At 41.7% G+C, this 21963-nt stretch overlaps 1 protein-coding gene across 1 annotated transcript in view; it reads left to right on the top strand.

Annotated features, from left to right (window-relative positions):
• The window catches only part of LOC138854025 (uncharacterized), a 78957-nt gene extending 71368 nt beyond the window's left edge, over positions 1 to 7589 (top strand). The window contains exon 2 of the mRNA XM_070094588.1: positions 5121 to 7589. Coding sequence (XP_069950689.1) covers positions 5121 to 5195 — 75 coding nt within the window. The 3' untranslated portion in view covers positions 5196 to 7589. The remainder of the gene's footprint in view (positions 1 to 5120) is intronic.
• Positions 7590 to 21963: the final 14374 nt, after the last annotated feature.

Below are 21963 nucleotides of genomic sequence, written 5' to 3'. Positions count from 1 at the left end.
AGGCATGCACAGCATCTCTGCTCCTTCTCTAAGGACCCATGGGGACATGTTGTCCGGTCCCATCGCCTTTGACGTGTCAAGGTCACTTAAGAGCTTCTTCACCTCCTCCTCAGTTGTTCGTATGTCATCCAACAATTGTTGGTATATTCCCTCTTGATGTTCCCTTCTGTGCTGTCTTCCCACAGCCCTTCCTGTCTCTACTGTAAAAACTTCCTTAAATCTCCTGTTCAGCCCCTCACATACCTCCTGATCATTTCTTGTGAGTTCTCCACCTTCTGTCCTTAATCTGATCACCTGGTCTTTGACTGTTGTCTTCCTCCTGATGTGGCTATACAACAGTTTCGGGTCAGTCTTGATTCTCGATGCTATGTCATTTTCATACTGTCGCTGGGCCTCCCTCCTTACCTGTGCGTACTCATTCCTGGCTCTGCGACTGATCTCCCTATTTTCGTGTGTTCTCTGCCTTCTGTACTTCTTCCATTCTCTATTGCATTTTGTTTTTGCCTCCTTACACCGTCGGGTAAACCAGGGGCTCGTTCTGGTCTTCCCGTTGTTACTGTTGCCCTTGGGAATAAACCTTTCCACTGCCTCCTTGCATTTTGTTGTTATATATTCCATCATTTCATTTACTGGCTTTCCTGCCAGTTCTCTGTCCCACTGGACCTCCCGCAGGAAGTTCTTCAACCCTATGTAGTCCCCTCTTTTATAGTCAGGCTTTTCCCATTCAACTCCTGTTATTCTCTCCACTTGCAGCTCTACTATGTATTCAAAGCACAGAACCACGTGGTCGCTAGCTCCTAGGGGACTCTCATACTTGATGTCCTCAATATCTGAGCTGCCCAGGGTGAACACAAGGTCCAATCTTGCTGGTTCATCCTCCCCTCTCACTCTGGTAGTGTCCTTAACATGTTGGTGCATGAGGTTTTCCAGCACCACGTCCAACATCCTGGCTCTCCATGTTTCGGGACCCCCATGTGGCTCCAGGTTTTCCCAGTCAATCTCCCTGTGGTTGAAATCCCCCACAACCAGCAACTTTGCTCTGCTGGAGTGAGCTCTTCTTGCCACCTCAGCAAGTGTGTCCACCATTGCTCTGTTGCTCTCTTCATATTCCTCTCTTGGCCTCCTGCAGTTCTGTGGTGGATTATACATCACTGCAATGACCACTTTGTGTTCCCCAGACTGAAGTGTACCTGCTATGTAGTCTCTTTCTCCCGTCTCATCTATGCCTTCCATTTTCTCGAATTTCCATCTGTTTTTACGAGCAGAGCAACCCCACCTCCCCCCCTGCCCTTTCTATCTTTCCTCATGATCTGGTATCCTGGTGGGAAGATTGCATCTGTTATTGTCTCCATGAGTTTTGTTTCTGTAACTGCTATGATGTCTGGGGACTTCTCATTGATTCTTTCTTCCCATTCCTCATGTTTATTCGTTAATCCATCTGCATTTGTGTACCAAATCTTCAACTTCTGTTCTAATACTGTAATTGTGGTGCGGAGGGTGGAAACAGAGGGATCGGTGTGTGATGGTTGGTTTGGATTGTTCAGTTGCCTTGGGGGTGTCGTGGCTGGAGTCCTTCTGCAGGTGTTTCTGGGGGGTGCGCTTGTCCTTCCATTTGATCCTGGTGTGTACCACTGGCTGCAGGCGTGTGTACCACTGGCTGCATGTGTGTGTACCACTGGCTGTAGGTGTTTGTACCACTGTGTGCATATGTGTGTACCACTGGCTGCATGTATGTGTACCACTGGCTTCAGGTGTTTGTATCACTGGCTGCAGGTGTGTGTACCACTGCTACATATGTTTGTACCACTGGTTGCATGTGTATGCACCACTGGCTGCAGGTGTGTGTACCACTGGCTGCATATGTGTGTACCACTGGTTGCATGTGTGTGTACCAATGGCTTCAGGTGTGTGTACCACTGACTGCAGGTGTGTTTACCAATGGCTGCAGGTGTGTGTACCACTGGCTTCAGGTGTGTGTACCACTGGCTGCAGGTGTGTGCACCACTGGCTGCAGGTGTGTGTACCACTGGCTGTAGGCGTGTGTACCACTCGCTGCAGGTGTGTGTACCATTGGCTGCATGTGTGTGTACCACTGGCTGCATGTGTGTGTACCACTGGCAGCAGGTGTGTATACCACTGACTGCAGGCGTGTGTACCATTGGCTGCATGTGTGTGTACCACTGGCTGCATGTGTGTGTACCACTGGCTGCAGGCGTGTGTACCACTGGCTTCAGGTGTGTGTACCACTGGCTGCAGGTGTGTGTACCACTGGCTGCATGTGTGTGTACCACTGGCTTCAGTTGTGTGTACCACTGTCTGCAGGTGTGTGTACCATTGGCTGTATGTGTGTGTACCACTGGCTGCAGGTGTGGGTACCACTGCCTGCATGTGTTTGTACCACTGGCAGCAGGTGTGTGTACCACTGGCTGCATGTGTGTGTGTACCACTGGTTGCCAGTGTGTGTACCACTGGCTGCAGGCGTGTGTACCACTGGCTTCAGGTGTGTGTACCACTGGCTGCAGGTGCGTGTACCACTGGCTGCAGGTGTGTGTACCACTGGCTGCAGGTGTGTGTACCACTGGCTGCAGGTGTGTGTACCACTGGCTGCAGGTGTGTGTACCACTGGCTGTAGGTGTGTGTACCACTGGCTGCATGTGTGTGCACTACTGGCAGCACGTGTGTGTACCACTGACTGCAGGCGTGTGTACCATTGGCTGCATGTGTGTGTACCACTGGCAGCAGGTGTGTGTACCACTGGCTGCATGTGTGTGTACCACTGGCTGCCAGTGTGTGTACCACTGGCTGCAGGCGTGTGTACCACTGGCTTCAGGTGTGTGTACCACTGGCTGCATGTGGGTGTACCACTGGCTGCCAGTGTGTGTACCACTGGCTGCCAGTGTGTGTACCACTGGCTGCAGGCGTGTGTACCACTGGCTTCAGGTGTGTGTACCACTGGCTGCATGTGGGTGTACCACTGGCTGCAGGTGTGTGTACCACTGACTGCATGTGTGTGTACCACTGGCTTCAGGTGTGTGTACCACTGGCTGCATGTGTGTGTACCACTGGCTTCAGGTGTGTGTACCACTGGCTGCATGTGTGTGTACCACTGGCTTCAGGTGTGTGTACCACTGGCTGCATGTGTGTGTACCACTGACTGCATGTGTGTGTACCACTGGCTTCAGGTGTGTGTACCACTGGCTGCATGTGGGTGTACCACTGACTGCATGTGTGTGTACCACTGGCTTCAGGTGTGTGTACCACTGGCTGCATGTGTGTGTACCACTGACTGCATGTGTGTGTACCACTGGCTTCCGGTGTGTGTACCACTGGCTGCATGTGGGTGTACCACTGGCTGCATGTGGGTGTACCACTGGCTGCATGTGTGTGTGTACCACTGGATACAGGTGTGTGTACCACTGGCTGCATGTGGGTGTACCACTGGCTGCATGTGTGTGTGTACCACTGGCTTCAGGTGTGTGTACCACTGGCTGCATGTGGGTGTACCACTGACTGCAGGTGTGTGTACCACTAGCTTCAGGTATGTGGTGGGGTAGAAGTCACCACCACCACCATTAAACTGAAGAATTATAAATATTGTTGAGATATAGACATAGGCACATACCTGGAGTTCTCCATCAAACATAAATGACCCTTGAGTAGGTTTTCTGAGTTTCGTTGTTTGCGGAAGGTTTGGGCATGGGGAGGGGGAGGCTTTGGTTGGGGGTGGGGGGAAGATGGAGTAAGGGGAAAAATGGGATAAGGGGAGGATGGGGGTAGGGGACGGGGATGATGGATGATTGGATAGGGAAGGAGGCATTCGACTGTTTTTTTGTTTTTATGTAAATATTTAATAACAATGAGTAACAGCATCCGTGATGCATGGTTCCCTTCTTACCATGATACAAGCAGGTTGATTAATTCTGTACAACACCCACCCATACCCCGCCACCCTCTCAGACACACTGACCTGACCCTAGTAATAGATTTCAACACTGTATGAATCCCATTGTGAGTGATGGAAAACAACATTGAAACTCAATTAGCTTTAATTCCCACTTTGTAACTGTCTTACAGAACAGAGGAGCAGAACATTGCACATGTAACCAATATTGCTAAATAAAACAAGAACTTAGACTATATATTAACAGTTATGTTCCAGTAAAATTAAATCTGTGTTATCTATCCCGAAGTTGATTCTTAATGCATGTTGCCACTGAGATCTGTTCATTGTTAATGCATGTTGCCACTGAGATCTGTTCATTGTTAATGCATGTTGCCACTGAGATCTGTACATTGTTAATGCATGTTGCCACTGAGATCTGTACATTGTTAATGCATGTTGCCACTGAGATCTGTACATTGTTAATGCATGTTGCCACTGAGATCTGTACATTGTTAATGCATGTTGCCACTGAGATCTGTACATTGTTAATGCATGTTGCCACTGAGATCTGTACATTGTTAATGCATGTTGCCACTGAGATCTGTACACTGTTAATGCATGTTGCCACTGAGATCTGTACATTGTTAATGCATGTTGCCACTGAGATCTGTACATTGTTAATGCATGTTGCCACTGAGATCTAAACTTTGCACTGACTAGGATTTATATCTTATGATTTATTCTTGGCCTAGACAGCATTGTATCCCTGTGACTATAATTGACAGTCAACTGACCTCTACAAAGGGCATCATCTTCTCCTTTCCTTTATCTGCTACACATTTCTTACTTGCATTTTTATTTTTCTTTCATTTAATTATTAGATCAAATAGTCGAAAAATATAACAGTAATAGAAGTTTAAAAAAAATTGCTTAATCTTACTAATTTTCTCAGCAAGTGTTAAGGTACACAGGTGTTGAAGCCACACAGGTGTTGAAGCCACACAGGTGTTGAAGCCACACAGGTGTTTAAGCCACACTGACCATACACAATAGCATTTAAACTTAAAAATGTTGACTACCATTTCCCGGAGAGAAAAGTCTATTGCGATATATGCACACTCGTTAGAAGACAAATGCACTACATGTACATCTGTATTTAAATATGTTATCATTATTATTGCTATTATAAATATAGACGTTGTGGGTGCAGATAACTAATAAGTTGTCATCCCCTCAGGCTGCTGTCAGGACCTCGGCTGAAGACGACGACTTTCCCAAGAACTATAGTAGGAAGGCCAGACCGTCGATATGAGCCTCCGCACCACACTTGTACATGCTGTATACTTGCTTTTTCTTACTGGTTTAGTAACACATGCCGGCCTGGTCAGGGACGCTATTCAGCACCCCTAAGGTCGTCAAGGACGCTATTCAGCATCAATACCGTCGTCAGGGATGCTACTCAGCAAGAACCTTGAGGGGTCGTCATGAATGCTGCCATCTTGAGCATCTGGGACGCTACTCAACATCTTGAGGGTTGCCGTGAACGTTGCGCAGCATCTGAAGCATCGTTAGGGACGCTACTCAGCATCTGAAGCATCGTTAGGGGCGTTACTCAGCATCTGAAGCATCATCAGGGCCGCTACTCAGCATCTGAACCATCATCAGGGCCGCTACTCAACATCTTAAAGATCGGCTGGAAGTCACTTCAGGAACTTATCTGGAATATCCAGACTATATTAGTGTCTCAACAGTTGTATGTAAACATGCATTAGTGTTTGAAATCAGTGAAGCTTACGTATTTTTTTTCTTGTACCCAGTTGCATTCACTGAGATTCGCCAGATGGAGAAGCTACACCAAGCCAAGTTCACTGCTACAGAGCTGTAATAAGAAGACATAAGCTGCTATGAAGTCTTTTCTCGCCAGTGAGGTGGCCTTGGACACTGTATGGTGATATTTTGCTTTGTTCAAGAGTTGGGAAGCCAGCGGATGTTCACCAGCTGAGTGGGTCATCTGACAGACTTGTGCCAGGAGACATTTTCCTGACAACCAAAATTCCACCATGCCAGTAATCACAACCCAGATTACAAGCTCCACCATCGACTACCGGCAGTGTGCTGTAGGAACCAAACTAGCATTGTCTCTTACTACACAAAATTAAAAAAAAAATAAATGTCGCTTTTGTACTTAATTTTTATATCTCTCAGTCAAAGTAGTTGTCAGTCTCGCATGGGAATTAGGCAACTCAGCTATTTTCAACCTATCAAGAAAATTAGTTGAGGCTGACACTGTGTATATCAACCGTTCCTTGCCATTGCATGCAACCATGCCGGTTGTCATACATACAGCTCATGACACCTGTCATACATGCAGACATAGAGTTCATTACACATGTCAGTGTCATACATACAGTTCATGACACCTGTCATACACAGTTCATGATACCTGTCACATATACAGGCATACAATTCGTGGCACCTGTCATACACAGTTCATCACACCTGTCATACATTCTGAGTCTCTTACCGCGTGTGTAACTTAGCTTAAGTTTATAATTCTTAGATTGATTGTTTTACGTTATATGTATGTATATATATATATATATATATATATATATATATATATATATATATATATATATATATATATATATATATATATATATATATATATATATATATGCACGTGTGTGTGTGTCTGTGTGTCTGTGTGTGTGCAAAACAACTACAGAGGACAGTATATATACTGTATAATCGAGGGGAAGGAATTCTGTGAGATTAAAGGTGCCATTCTACTGGTCATGAAGGAAGCTACTCACGATATACACACACTGGTATATATCACTGTGTATATATGATAGGAATTTATTCCTTGTTTCAGGGATTAAAGTATTCTTTGGTGATGGAAAGTTTATGTGCAGCCATAACGACCCTAGTGTAGTCGACACCTCTGAAACTTGTTTAACCAACCAACCAAAGGAAGCTAGCCACAACATTAAAGAAAATGCAAATCAAAAAGTTTTTCTGAATCTGCCAGGAAGTGACAAGTTCCAGTTTGAAACATTTTACAACTCAGTGATTTTTATAAGACTTTGAGTTCATATATATTATTGCATGTAGCGTAGTGGGTAGATTACTTGAGGGGAGACCTGATTGAAGTGTATAAGTGGAAGATAGGTATTAATAAAGGGGATATTAACAAGGTCTTGAGGATATCTCTCCAAGAGAGAACCCGCAGTAATGGATTTAAATTAGATAAGTTTAGATTTAGAAAGGACATAGGAAAGTATTGGTTTGGAAATAGGGTAGTTGATGAGTGGAACAATCTACCTAGTTGGGTTATTGAGGCTAGGACTTTGGGTAGTTTCAAATTTAAGTTGGATAAGTACATGAGTGGGAGAGGTTGGATTTGAGTGGGACTTGCACATCAGAGCTTATTTCTTGGGTGGCATTGAAAATTGGGTTGGTCAAATGCTTATTAGTGGGATGAATTGTAAAGGACCTGCCTAGTATGGGCCAATAGGCCTGCTGCAGTGTTCCTCCTTTCTTATGATCTTATGTTTTTATAACTGATCAGCTGGACAGCACCTTAAATACATAACAATCTTCCTTCACACACATACACACACACACACACACACACACACACACACACACACACACACACACACACACACACACACACACACGCACGCATATATATATATATATATATATATATATATATATATATATATATATATATATATATATATATATATATATATATATATATGTGTGCATGTATATGTATGCATTTATATGTATGCATGTATATGTATGCGTATATATATATATATATATATATATATATATATATATATATATATATATATATATATATATATATATATATATATATGCATGTATATATATATATATATATATTCATGTATGTATATATATATATATATATATATATATATATATATATATATATATATATATAATTTATAGATTTATATATAGTCTTTGATATGTTAATACAAGAAAGCCCACAGCTGTTGTTTCTTTTTCCATTTGGTTATACTGCACATATATATATATATATATATATATATATATATATATATATATATATATATATATATATATATATATATATATATATATATATATATATATATATATATATATATATATATATATATATATATATATATTGCAAGACATGAGAAGGTTAATAACATTATCAAAAGCCTCACAACAGCCAGATGCCCAGCAGTAAGGGAGCCACCCCAGTTATGCAAATCTGATGGCAGCTAGAAGCATTCAGATGGTATCACACTTCAAGCCTGGACAGACGGCAAGCAGGTGGTGTGGGACTACACATGTGCATATACCTTGGCTGATACCTATCTCCAATAAACCAGGGAGGAAGGAGGGGCAGCTGCTAGCTTCAGGGAGTCACGAAAGTCTAGAAAATATGGAGAACTTGCCCATCATTACGTGTTTGTTCCCATAGGCTCAGAGACCCTTGGCTCATGGGGAAAGAGTGCATCTAAATTCCTTAAAGAGCTGGGAAAAAGACTCATCAGGGTAACTAGGGATCCCAGGGCAGCTGTTCAGAGGGTTAATGCCTGCTGTATTTTGGGCACACGCCCCAGCTCTGAGGAGCTGGATGAGATTTTCGCCTTATAATCGGTGATACACACGTAACAACATGTACTGTATATGCCACCTTTATATCAACAATGTATCTCTTAAATCTTTTGTACCATATTATGTAATATATATATATATATATATATATATATATATATATATATATATATATATATATATATATATATATATATATATATATATATATATATATATAAGTGAACAGTATTTAGATAAGGCTAAAGAGGTCTTTGTGGCATTTATGGATTTGGAAAAGGCGTATGACAGGGTGGATAGGGGGGCAATGTGGCAGATGTTGCAAGTGTATGGTGTAGGAGGTAGGTTACTGAAAGCAGTGAAGAGTTTTTACGAGGATAGTGAGGCTCAAGTTAGAGTATGTAGGAAAGAGGGAAATTATTTCCCAGTAAAAGTAGGCCTTAGACAAGGATGTGTGATGTCACCGTGGTTGTTTAATATATTTATAGATGGGGTTGTAAGAGAAGTAAATGCGAGGGTCTTGGCAAGAGGCGTGGAGTTAAAAGATAAAGAATCACACACAAAGTGGGAGTTGTCACAGTTGCTCTTTGCTGATGACACTGTGCTCTTGGGAGATTCTGAAGAGAAGTTGCAGAGATTGGTGGATGAATTTGGTAGGGTGTGCAAAAGAAGAAAATTAAAGGTGAATACAGGAAAGAGTAAGGTTATGAGGATAGCAAAAAGATTAGGTGATGAAAGATTGAATATCAGATTGGAGGGAGAGAGTATGGAGGAGGTGAATGTATTCAGATATTTGGGAGTGAACGTGTCAGCGGATGGGTCTATGAAAGATGAGGTGAATCATAATTGATGAGGGGAAAAGAGTGAGTGGTGCACTTAGGAGTCTGTGGAGACAAAGAACTTTGTCCTTAGAGGCAAAGAGGGGAATGTATGAGAGTATAGTTTTACCAACGCTCTTATATGGGTGTGAAGCATGGGTGATGAATGTTGCAGCGAGGAGAAGGCTGGAGGCAACATGAGAACATAAGAGAAGAGGAACACTGCAGCAGGGCTGTTGGCCCATACTAGGTAGGTCCTTCACATTTGCCCAACCCAGTTTTCACTGCTACCCAAGCAATAAGCTTTGATAATCCTATTTACTCATATGCAAGTCCCACTTAAATCCAACCCCTCTCACTCGTGTATTTATCCAACCTAAATTTGAAACTACCCAAGGTTCTAGCCTCAATAACCCTACTAGGCAGACTGTTCCACTCATCAACTACCCTATTTCCAAACCAATACTTTCCTATATCCTTTCTAAATCTAAACTTATCTAATTTGAATCCATTACTGCGGGTTCTCTCTTGGAGAGATATCCTCAAGACCTTATTTATATCCACTTTATTAATACCCATCTTCTACTTGTACACTTCGATCATGTCTCCCCTCATTCTCCGTCATACAAGTGAATGTAATTTAAGGGACTTCAAACTTTCTTCATACGGAAGATTTCTAATGCTATGAATTAATTTTATCATTCTTCGCTGGATGTTTTCTAACGAATTTATATCCATTCTGTAATATGGAGACCAGAACCGAGCTGAATAATCAAGGTGAGGCCTTACTAATGATGTATAAAGCTGTAGTGTAACCGATGGACTTCTGTTGCTTACACTTCTTGATGTAAATCCCAATAATCTGTTTGCCTTATTACGTATTCATAGGTATTGCTGTCTTGGTTTAAAGGTGCTGCTTACCATAACCCTCAAGTCCTTCTCGCAATCTGTATGGCTAAGTTCTACTTTATTTAACTTATATGTGCTAGTGTTATGGACATTCCTGAGCTTTAGAACCTTGCATTATCTACATTGAACTGCATCTGCCACTTTTCTGACCACGAATTGAGTTTGTCTAAATCCTCCTGAAGTTCCGTGACATCTTCGTTTGAATCAATTATCCTACCTATCTTCGTGTCATCGGCGAATTTGCTCATATCACTAGTAATTCCCTCATCAAGGTCATTGATATATATTATAAACAACAACGGGCCTAAAACTGATCCCTGTGGAACGCCACTTGTTACATATCCCCACTCAGATATAACCCCATTTATGCACACTCTCTGCTTCCTATTGGTGAACCATGACTTGATCCATGACCTCACTTTTTCCCCAATGCCATGAGCTGCCACTTTCTTTAACAGTCTCTTATGTGATACTCTATCAAAAGCCTTACTAAAATCCAAATAAACAATATCGAATTCTTTATCATGACCAACGGCCTCAAATGCCTTACTAAAGAAAGTCAGTAAATTAGTCAGGCAGGAAAGGCCCCTCGTGAATCCATGCTGAGTATTATACATCAAATTAAGCTTATCAAGATGGCTTCTTATAATATCAGATATGACTGACCCTAATAATTTGCCTACAATAGAGGTCAGACTTATTGGGTGGTAATTTGATGGTAATGACTTGTCCCCTGCTTTAAAAATAGGAATTACATTAGCCATCTTCCACATATCAGACACAACACCTGTTTGAAGAGATAAATTAAAAATATTAGTTAATGGTTCACAGATTTTCATTCTGCATTCATGAAGAACCCTTGAAAAAAGCTTATCAGGACCCGGTAATTTATTTTGTTTCAGTCAGTCTATTTGTTTCATAACCATTTCGCTAGTGACTGTGATATTACATAATTTTTCTTGAGGCCCACTATAAAAATTAATTACTGGGATATTGTTAGTGTCTTCCTGTGTGAAAACCGAGAGAAAATAGTTATTAAAAATCGAGCACATTTCATTCTCCTTGTCAGTAAGATGCCCAAAGTTACTTTTAAGGGAACCTATCTTATCTCTAACTTTTGTTCTATAAATCTGGATAAAACCTTTTGGGTTAGTTTTCGAATCCCTAGCAACTTTAATTTCGTAATCCCGTTTAGCTTTTCTTATTCCCTTTTTAACGTCCCTCTTAATGTCAATATACTGATTCATAAGATGACCCTCACCTCTTTTGATGCGCCTATAAATTCCTTTCTTCTGCCCTAAAAGATATTTGAGCCTATTATTCATCCATTTTGGGTCATTTCTATTTGATCTAATTTCTTTATACGGGATAAACGTTCTTTGCAGCATGTATAGTGTTTAGAAAGCTGTCATATTGATAACTCTCTTTGTTACCTCAGTCAATAGATGATAAGTGTTCTCTAAGCCCATTGTAATCTGCTAAGCGAAAATCTGGGACCATTACTGAGTTGTTTCTACTATCATACTTCCATTCAATGCTAAAGGTAATTGATTTGTGGTCGCTTGCTCCGAGTTCCTCTGTAATTTCTAAATTATTAACAAGGGTTTCCTTGTTTACCAGAACCAAGTCAAACAGGTTATTTCCCCTTGTAGGTTCTGTCACAAACTGCTTCAAAAAACAATCCTGAACTACTTCTAAAAAGTCGTTAGATTCTAAATTCCCTGTCAAAAAATTCCAATCAATCTGACTAAAGTTACAGTCCTCTAGAATTATTACGTTTTCGTGCCTTCTGGCCTTAACAGTTTTCTCCCAAAGTAGTCTCCCTTGGTCCCTATCTAAGTCTGGGGGACGGTATATCATGCTTAAAATCAACTTCTCATACCCCTCTGAAAATTCTATCCAGACAGACTATGTATGTGTTATTTTAAACTTTATACCTGTTTTTATGCAACACTTTAAACGATCTCGGACATAGAGTGCCACTCCACCCCCCCTTACCGATACTTCTGTCTGCTTGAAACAGTTTAAAACCCTGAATGGGACATTCAGCAGGCATGTCCCGATTTTTCATATTAAACCAAGTCTCAGTTATGGCAAAAAACATCAATGTTGCCCGCATTTGCAACTAATCTCAATTTGTCCATCTTATTTCTCGCACTACGTGTATTAGTATAAAATATTTTTAGAAAACCTCCCTTCTCTTTTCTCTTCCTGCTGATTTCTGTTCCTCCACTATACCTGTTACTGTCCTTGTCACCTAGTGCCACTGGGTTTTCAATATTCACCAATAACTCTACCTCATTCTGCCTATTACCAGTTTCCCTAAAACTCACACTATCGCTGCATTGAGAATTCATTGATTTTCCACAAAAACCCATAGCACTATCTTTCTAGTTTAATGACCTAAAAACTCCCTCCACTGCATTGGCCAGTGCTCCAAACCTAGGTAAGTGAACCCCAACCCTGGCATTCATGTCATTTCTACCACAGAAGAGGTCCCAGTTGTCTATGTTACTGAATTTTCCTTACAGTGTTTGTCCAGCCAGCAATTGACACCAGTTGCCCTGGACAACCATTCATTTCCAACTCCTCTCCTGGGCAAAATGCCACATATCACAGAGCTCCTACCCTTCTTCCTAATTGTCTCTATTGCTGTCCCATACCTGCTAATCAGGTCTTCACTCCTACGTCTGCCAACATTGTTGCCTCCAGCACTGAGGCACATAATAGGAGTGCTCCCATTACCTTTCATGATATCGTCTAGGCGGCTAACAATATCCACATCCCAGCCCCAGGAAAACATACCCTCTGCCTCTTCCTGTCCCTAAGACAAAAAGCCCTATCCATAAACTTAACCTGACTGTCCCCAACTAAAACGATGTTCTTACCCTCACTAGCAGAGTTCGTTGTGACGTTCTCGATGGTCTTCATTGGGGTTTCAAGGGATGTCGACTCTCGTCTGCCAATGGTTCCTTGGTGCTCGTTGTGACGTTCCCAGTAGACAGCCCACATTCACCAGGTAGCACCGAAAATGCGTTGGAAGTTTCCACAGTAGTCTTCTGGTTCTTCGTTGTTACTACCACTCCAACAGTCTTCTTGATCTTCAACATCATTCCATGTTGCACGGCCACTGACCAGGTTCCCCTCTTGACATGAGGACTCACAACAGGAGGACTACTACGAATCCTCTTGTTTTCCTCAGTCAATCGCTGTATCTCAGAATAATTTATGAGGATCACTCGCCTCTGGTAAAGCATTACACTTGTTGGCACACCATCCCTTCAAGAGGTATACCTTTCTTCCTCATGACGGGTTCTTGATCCAAAGAACTGAAGCTATTCTTCCCTTCCTTATAGCAAGCTCGATTGCTTCCCATTTACGCACTGCTATGTGAAACTTACGAGTTTAGCTCTTCCACATAAATACCTGGAGTTTACCTGGAGAAAGTTCCGGGGGTCAACGCCCCCGCGGCCCGGTCTGTGACCAGGCCTCCTGGTGGATCAGAGCCTGATCAACCAGGCTGTTACTGCTGGCTGCATGCAAACCAACGTATGAGCCACAGCCCGGCTGGTCAGGAACCTACTTTAGTTGCTTGTCCAGTGCCAGCTTGAAGACTGCCAGGGGTCTGTTGGTAATCCCCCTTATGTATGCTGGGAGGCAGTTGAACAGTCTCGGGCCCCTGACACTTATTGTATGGTCATGGCTCTGCTTATATAAGTAACATGCAAAGGAAGTGCCTTAATAATAATAATATCTTTCTACAAGTATATGTACAAGGTATGCAGGCTTAGGTGGCATCAATGACACTGCTATACAGAAAGCCCCTTGTTATGTAGAGCATAACAAGGGGCAAGTTAGGTCAATTTTGTCCCCAGGATGCGACCCACACCAGTCGACTAACACCCAGGTACCCACTTTACTGATGGATGAACATGGACAACAGGGACAGCAGGTGTCATAAGGAAACACGTCCTAATGTTGCCAGGCGAACCGAGGATCGAGCCCCGGACCTCAGTGTGCGAGCTGAGTGCGCTAGCGATCGAGCTACGGGAGCGGTTATTGATCAGAGGAACTGGAACTATCCTTTCCTTCCTTAAATCTAACTTGATTGCCTCCTGTGAATGTGAACAAGAATGTGAACATTGATAACATGAGTTGACTATTGTCTCAGATGTAGCAGTAACCTGATGTCTTTTACTCTGCTGCCCAGTACTGTATCACCCATACTGGTTTAGCACTTTTTATGAATATAATTAAAAGTTTTTTTTTTTGAGAAAAAATCCCTATTTTTTATGGGTATACTCTTCTTGACAGGTGTCTCATATCTGGTAAATATTGGAGTGAATTTTCCCCGTCAAGGGAGGTTCCTTGATGCTAGTGAGGGGCTCTTGATCTAGGGAATTGGATCTGTGCTCCAGTTCCCTGAATTGAGCCTGAATACCTTCCATTTCCCCCACATGCGCTGTATAATCCTACGGGTTTAGTGCTCCCCCATAATTACAATATTGGAGTGAATATTTATGTAGTATTGTTGCCAGTATTGCTGGAACTTTACATCTTCCAATTTACCATTGTAAACTGCTAGTGTGATGATTTTATTCTGGGTCGCCTTCCATCGCTGTCACTTACGAGTAACTGTTCACTATTTACGTGACTTGTTAAGTCTTGTAACTGGTTCAACACTTCCTGACTGATTGTACAGTTTATTAAAGTGTTTGTAGGGTTCTTTTCCGTTTTTTCATATCCAGCGTCACATTTTGCTCTCCTCCCGATCAGTTCCATCCTCAAGAAGATTCTATATATGATTCTTGTAATGAAATTAACTACACATGCCAACTTTCAGTTTCCATTTTGCCCTTATCTCTCCTGCATAAGCTGTAAGATATTCGGGTTTAGCGCTTTTTGGTGTGAATATAATAATATTACACTCACGTAAGTTTACGACTCATTATGATAGAATATTAGTTTGATAATATATTCCTGGTCGACTTCCAGTCACTGTCACTTGCGGGAAAAATTGTCTTCACAGACAGTGAGTGACTCACACAGCATCTCCGGGAAAGATGCTCGGCGCTCCTAACACGAGAGGCTTTTGGTCCATAAAAATGGATCTTATCTTGATAAACGAGACTTGTGTAACATTTGGATATCTTCATTCTGGAAACGTATCGCCAGCCAATGGCTTCTTCAGTCCAATACAGAGAAAGGTGGAAGATGAGGAGGAGTTTGAGGCAACAGTCCCTGGGCCTGGAATCGACGTGTTCAGTCCATCAATCGGATCGGATCTTCCCTTCCTTGGATCGAACGTGATGGCCTCCCATTCCCTCAGACACTATATGATCCCTTTGGGTTTAAAGCTTTCCCCTATGAATATATAATGTGAGACTAGCTGGGTCTGCACCATGGTCCAACACATCATAATTGATTGTTCCCTTATTAGAGGACCTTCATTATTGATTTTCATTTTTCAACGTCCAGACGCTCTTGTCTTCACCTCGCTGCTCTCATAAGAGGCACGTAGGTTCCCTCGTCTTTTAATTTATCCCCTATAATCTACTTTGTCCATAATTACTGTCACATTTGCTTTGTCTGTTTCGTAAGGCGAAGTCTACTTTCCTTAATTCATGGTATAACTCAACAAATCTTTGATGTTATACCATGAATTAAGGAAAACTCCTGGACTTCACCTTCCGAAACAGACAAAGCAAATGCGATAGTAATTATAGACAAGGTAGATTATACTGGAAAAATAAGCATATTATTAGAAGACGGGGGAAGTTACGTGTCTCTTAAAGGACAGTCTTCCTCCTATGTAGTTTTTTCTATTTATTTATTGAGCGGAAAAGCTTTATTACACTAATTTTGACTTTTCTTATATAACTTTCTCTTCACAAGCCTCTTCCTGCTGTATGATTCATCTAGATTCACTGCTTCCATGTGTATACAATAATAATATATAGTTCTGATGCGACTTTTGTCACTCCATCTACTCTCGTAGTACCAACACTGTTTTTTTAATTCTTCAGGTTAATAATCCAATCAAAATTTTCCTTCTCGTCTTTTTCTTCTTCTTTCTCGTTTTCTTTCTCCTTTTCTTTCTTTCTTCTTTATCTTCTTCTTTACTTTCTTCTTCTTCTTCTTCTTCAGCTCACCTGCTGTAGATCACTTACTTTATATTAAGGTCTATCAACTGTAGGCTGGTTATTAAGGCAGCATAATAAGGCTGCATTTCTCCTATACAATAAGAGATCAAAATTAACTCTCTGAGTGTTTATAATTCAGTGAACCAGCTGCTGCCTGACTTGTACGGTTAGTTTAGTGGGTTTAAAACCTATCGATTACACGAGAGGTCATTAATTGCATGTCGTTGTAAACCACCAGTCTACGGTACTTGGATTAAACTCTGAGCATTCTTCTTTCTTCTTCTTAAAGATTCGCCGGTATTCTCCCGGCCCGGGCCTTTTCCAAGTGGTGGCCCGGCCTTGGCTCCCTCTTTAGGGAGTGTCTGAGACCTAAGTCTCCCATGGGAGGAGGCACAAGTACCTCCTCATCTTTGGGACCAACTGTCCCAAGGCCTAGCCACAAGCTAGGCCTCTCTGGTCTGCCATCCCCGCCCCAAGGAGGCAAATGGGAATGACAGTCTTATGAGCTAAAGGCTCGGGCTCTGTTCTCTCTCTGAAGACGTCGTTCTCTTAACTCTGAGCATATACACGCTGAGAGATATACATCTTTCAGTGTAAATGACCTTGGGGAAGTGTATTATGCAGGCCAACCGGATGACGAGTTGCTGAGCTTGGCAGAATCTCAGCGCTCTGGTTGGCCAAAATAACAAGGGCTGGGATTGGCCAAGATGAGACGATTCTGGCACACTGATTGGCAGGTGAGTGGACCACATGATTGGTTCCTGGCAGACGCTGATCTTGTTCCTGTTGATGCAGCTGTAGCATCAATGTTGCTACATAACGTACTCTAATAATGATAATAATAATAATAATAATAATAATAATAATAATAATAATAATAATTATTATTATTATTATTATTATTATTATTATTATTATTATTATTATTATTATTATTATTATTATTATTATTATTATTATTATTATTATTATTATTATTATTATATACATTGATAATTTGACTATTTTTAACACCTAAGAGCTGTCTAATGATTAGTACATAAGAATTTTTTATTATGACAACTTAATTTTGACCAATCTTTTATTATTAAAATGGGATGCTGCTTATTGTGTGGCTAGACTCATCGACACGTCTTGTACCACCTGCTGCCCATGTTAACCTTGCAGTTAACACCTGCTACCCATGTTAACCTTGCAGTTAGTACCTGCTGCCCATGTTAACCTTGCAGTTAGTACCTGCTGCCCATGTTAACCTTGCAGTTAACACCTGCTACCCATGTTAACCTTGCAGTTAGTACCTGCTACCCATGCTAACCTTGCAGTTAGTACCTGCTACCCATGTTAACCTTGCAGTTAACACCTGCTACCCATGTTAACCTTGCAGTTAGTACCTGCTGCCCATGTTAACCTTGCAGTTAGTACCTGCTGCCCATGTTAACCTTGCAGTTAGTACCTGCTGCCCATGTTAACCTTGCAGTTAGTACCTGCTACCCATGTTAACCTTGCAGTTAGTACCTGCTGCCCATGTTAACCTTGCAGTTAGTACCTGCTGCCCATGTTAACCTTGCAGTTAGTACCTGCTACCCATGTTAACCTTGCAGTTAGTACCTGCTACCCATGTTAACCTTGCAGTTAACACCTGCTGCCCATGTTCACCTTGCAGTTAGTACCTGCTGCCCATGTTAACCTTGCAGTTAGTACCTGCTACCCATGTTAACCTTGCAGTTAACACCTGCTGCTCATGTTCACCTTGCAGTTAGTACCTGCTACCCATGTTAACCTTGCAGTTAGTACCTGCTACCCATGTTAACCTTGCAGTTAGCACCTGCTACCCATGTTAACCTTGCAGTTAACACCTGCTGCCCATGTTCACCTTGCAGTTAGTACCTGCTGCCCATGTTAACCTTGCAGTTAGTACCTGCTGCCCATGTTAACCTTGCAGTTAGTACCTGCTACCCATGTTAACCTTGCAGTTAGTACCTGCTACCATGTTAACCTTGCAGTTAGTACCTGCTGCCCATGTTAACCTTGCAGTTAGTACCTGCTGCCCATGTCAACCTTGCAGTTAGCACCTGCTACCCATGTTAACCTTGCAGTTACCACCTGCTGCCCATGTTAACCTTGCAGTTAGCACCTGCTACCCATGTTAACCTTGCAGTTAGCACCTGCTACCCATGTTAACCTTGCAGTTAACACCTGCTACCCATGTTAACCTTGCAGTTAACACCTGCTACCCATGTTAACCTTGCAGTTAGCACCTGCTACCCATGTTCACCTTGCAGTTAGCACCTGCTACCCATGTTCACCTTGCAGTTAGCACCTGCTACCCATGTTAACCTTGCAGTTAACACCTGCTACCCATGTTAACCTTGCAGTTAGCACCTGCTACCCATGTTCAGTTAACACCTGCCTTGCAGTTAGCACCTGCTAGTTAGCCCATGTTAACCTTGCAGTTAGCACCTGCTACCCATGTTCACCTTGCAGTTAGCACCTGCTACCCATGTTAACCTTGCAGTTAACACCTGCTACCCATGTTAACCTTGCAGTTAGTACCTGCTACCCATGTTAACCTTGCAGTTAGCACCTGCTACCCATGTTAACCTTGCAGTTAACACCTGCTACCCATGTTAACCTTGCAGTTAGCACCTGCTACCCATGTTAACCTTGCAGTTAGCACCTGCTACCCATGTTAACCTTGCAGTTAACACCTACCCATGTTCACCTTGCAGTTAGCACCTGCTACCCATGATCACCTTGCAGTTAGCACCTGCTACCCATGTTCACCTTGCAGTTAGCACCTGCTACCCATGTTCACCTTGCAGTTAACACCTGCTACCCATGTTAACCTTGCAGTTAACACCTGCTACCCATGTTCACCTTGCAGTTAGCACCTGCTACTCATGTTCACCTTGCAGTTAACACCTGCTACCCATGTTCACCTTGCAGTTAACGCCTGCTACCCATGTTCTCCTTGCAGTTAACACCTGCTACCCATGTTCACCTTGCAGTTAACACCTGCTACCAATGTTCACCTTGCAGTTAACAATTGCTACCCATGTTCACCTTGCAGTTAGCACCTGCTACCCATGTTCACCTTGCAGTTAGCACCTGCTACCCATGTTCACCTTGCAGTTAACACCTGCTACCCATGTTCACCTTGCAATTAGCACCTGCTACCCTTGTTCACCTTGCAGTTAGCACCTGCTATTCTTGTTCACCTTGCAGTTAGCACCTGCTACCCATGTTCACCTTGCAGTTAGCACCTGCTACCCATGTTCACCTTGCAGTTAACACCTGCTACCCATGTTCACCTTGCAGATAGCACCTGCTACCCATGTTCACCTTGCAGTTAACACCTGCTACCCATGTTCACCTTGCAGTTAGCACCTGCTACCCATGTTCACCTTGCAGTTGGCACCTGCTACCCATGTTCACCTTGCAGTTAACACCTGCTGCCCATGTTCACCTTGCAGTTAACACCTGCTACCCATGTTCACCTAGCAGTTAACACTTGCTACCCATGTTTACCTAGCAGTTAACACTTGCTACCCATGTTCACCTAGCAGTTAACACTTGCTACCCATGTTTACCTAGCAGTTAACGCTTGCTACCCATGTTCACCTAGCAGTTAACACTTGCTACCCATGTTCACCTAGCAGTTAACACTTGCTACCCATGTTCACCTAGCAGTTAACACTTGCTACCCATGTTCACCTAGCAGTTAACACTTACTACCCATGTTCACCTAGCAGTTAATACTTGCTACCCATGTTCACCTAGAAGTTAACACTTGCTACCCATGTTCACCTAGAAGTTAACACTTGCTACCCATGTTCACCTAGCAGTTAAATTTTGCTGCCCATGGGTTATCCCGACTTATTTATATACATGAAAACTCATAGTATGCACATCATATCGGGCAAACGTAGACGAGGTTAATGCTAGACAATAAAAATTTACATGTATGAGATGTTGAAAGTACTTAACACTGCATAGTTAAAGAGAGTGATATCGTATAGTTAAGGATTGGAGGGTCTGAACGTTGTGTTGGCGATAATGTATGAATGGAAGTGTTTATTGAGTCTATGGAAACTGGTTACAAATGTTATACTATTAAATATTTACACAGGCAGTCAAAATTAAAGAAATATCAAACCAGGAGGTATATGTATAATTATATACATTGAATGTCAGAACGCAAGTGGTGGAAATAATGTATTAACATTTATATTCACTTTATAGCAACATAAACATCAACTTACATAACCGTTTACATCAGATTAAGGAGATATTTAAGTAAGAAAAACGCACAATAGTAATTCATTTTCTCGTCTTGGCTACCCTTCCCATTTTATTTATTTATTTATTTAATTTATTTATTTTATGTCTTTGCAAATAGTACATTGAGATTTTGTATTTACAATAGTGAGTTGCAATGCAAAGAAAGCCTCTATTATGCCTATGCATTATGGGCCAACATAACATTATTGACTTACAGACTACTTAACACTAAGGATTATATCATAGTTGTACAGTAGGATAGTAATTATTTCATAGTTGTACAGTAGAATATTAATTATAAGTGAATCTAATTTGTATAAGACAAAAGATATATTCATATATTCAAAAGTACTTTTTTGTGAAAACAATGATTCAATTATATTCCTGTCAACAATGGATAAAAGGTTCAAAGTGATTGTTGAAGTTATGATGTGGGAGTACATAAGTGAGTATGTGTGTTACTGATTATTTAGCGTTTAGTCTGGGGTGATTAAGTGGCTTTTGAGAAGAGTCTTAAATTGATTTTCAGACTGGGTTACTTTAACATCTTCTGGTAATGAATTCCATATTTTGGGGCACTTTATGTGCATAGAGTTTTTACACAGTGTGATATGGACACGAGGTATATCAAAAAGAGATCTGTGTCTTGTGTTGTGGTCATGTGTCCTGTTTAGGTTGGTGAGGAGAAGTTTGAGTGGGGGGTTTATATTTGCGTGTATTGTTCTGTGTATGTAGTAGGCACATGAATAAGTATGGATGTTCTTAATGGTAAGCAGATTCAGACTTTTGAAAATTGGTGGAATATGCTGGCGGGAGTGGGAATTTGTTATCATTCTTACTTCTGCCTTTTTGCTGTGTTATTAGGGGTTTTAGGTGATTGAATGTTGTTGATCCCCATGCACAAATTCCATATGTAAGATAAGGGTATATGAATGAATGGTACAGTGCCAGGAGAGCTGATTGTGGAATGTAGTATCTTATCTTTGATAGTATGCCTACGGTCTTGGAGATTTTCTTGGTGATTTGTTGTATGTGTGTCTGGAACTTAAGGCTACTGTCAAGGTGGATACCTAGGAATTTTCCCTCAGTAAGTCTTGTGACTGATGATCCGTTTAGCGTTATGTTAATCTGATCATTTGCAGCTTTGTTTCCAAACTGAATGAAATAGGTTTTATCAGTATTCAGGGTAAGTTTATTAGTCATCATCCAGGCAGATATTTTCTGCAATTCGGCATTGACTCTGTTTGCTAGTATGACTGTGTTTGGGTGGAAAAAGACATATGCAGTGTCA

This window comes from Cherax quadricarinatus, chromosome 46 (genome assembly GCF_038502225.1).
Source record: "Cherax quadricarinatus isolate ZL_2023a chromosome 46, ASM3850222v1, whole genome shotgun sequence".
NCBI lineage: Eukaryota > Metazoa > Arthropoda > Malacostraca > Decapoda > Parastacidae > Cherax > Cherax quadricarinatus.
This window is presented reverse-complemented; position numbering and strand designations above follow the sequence as displayed.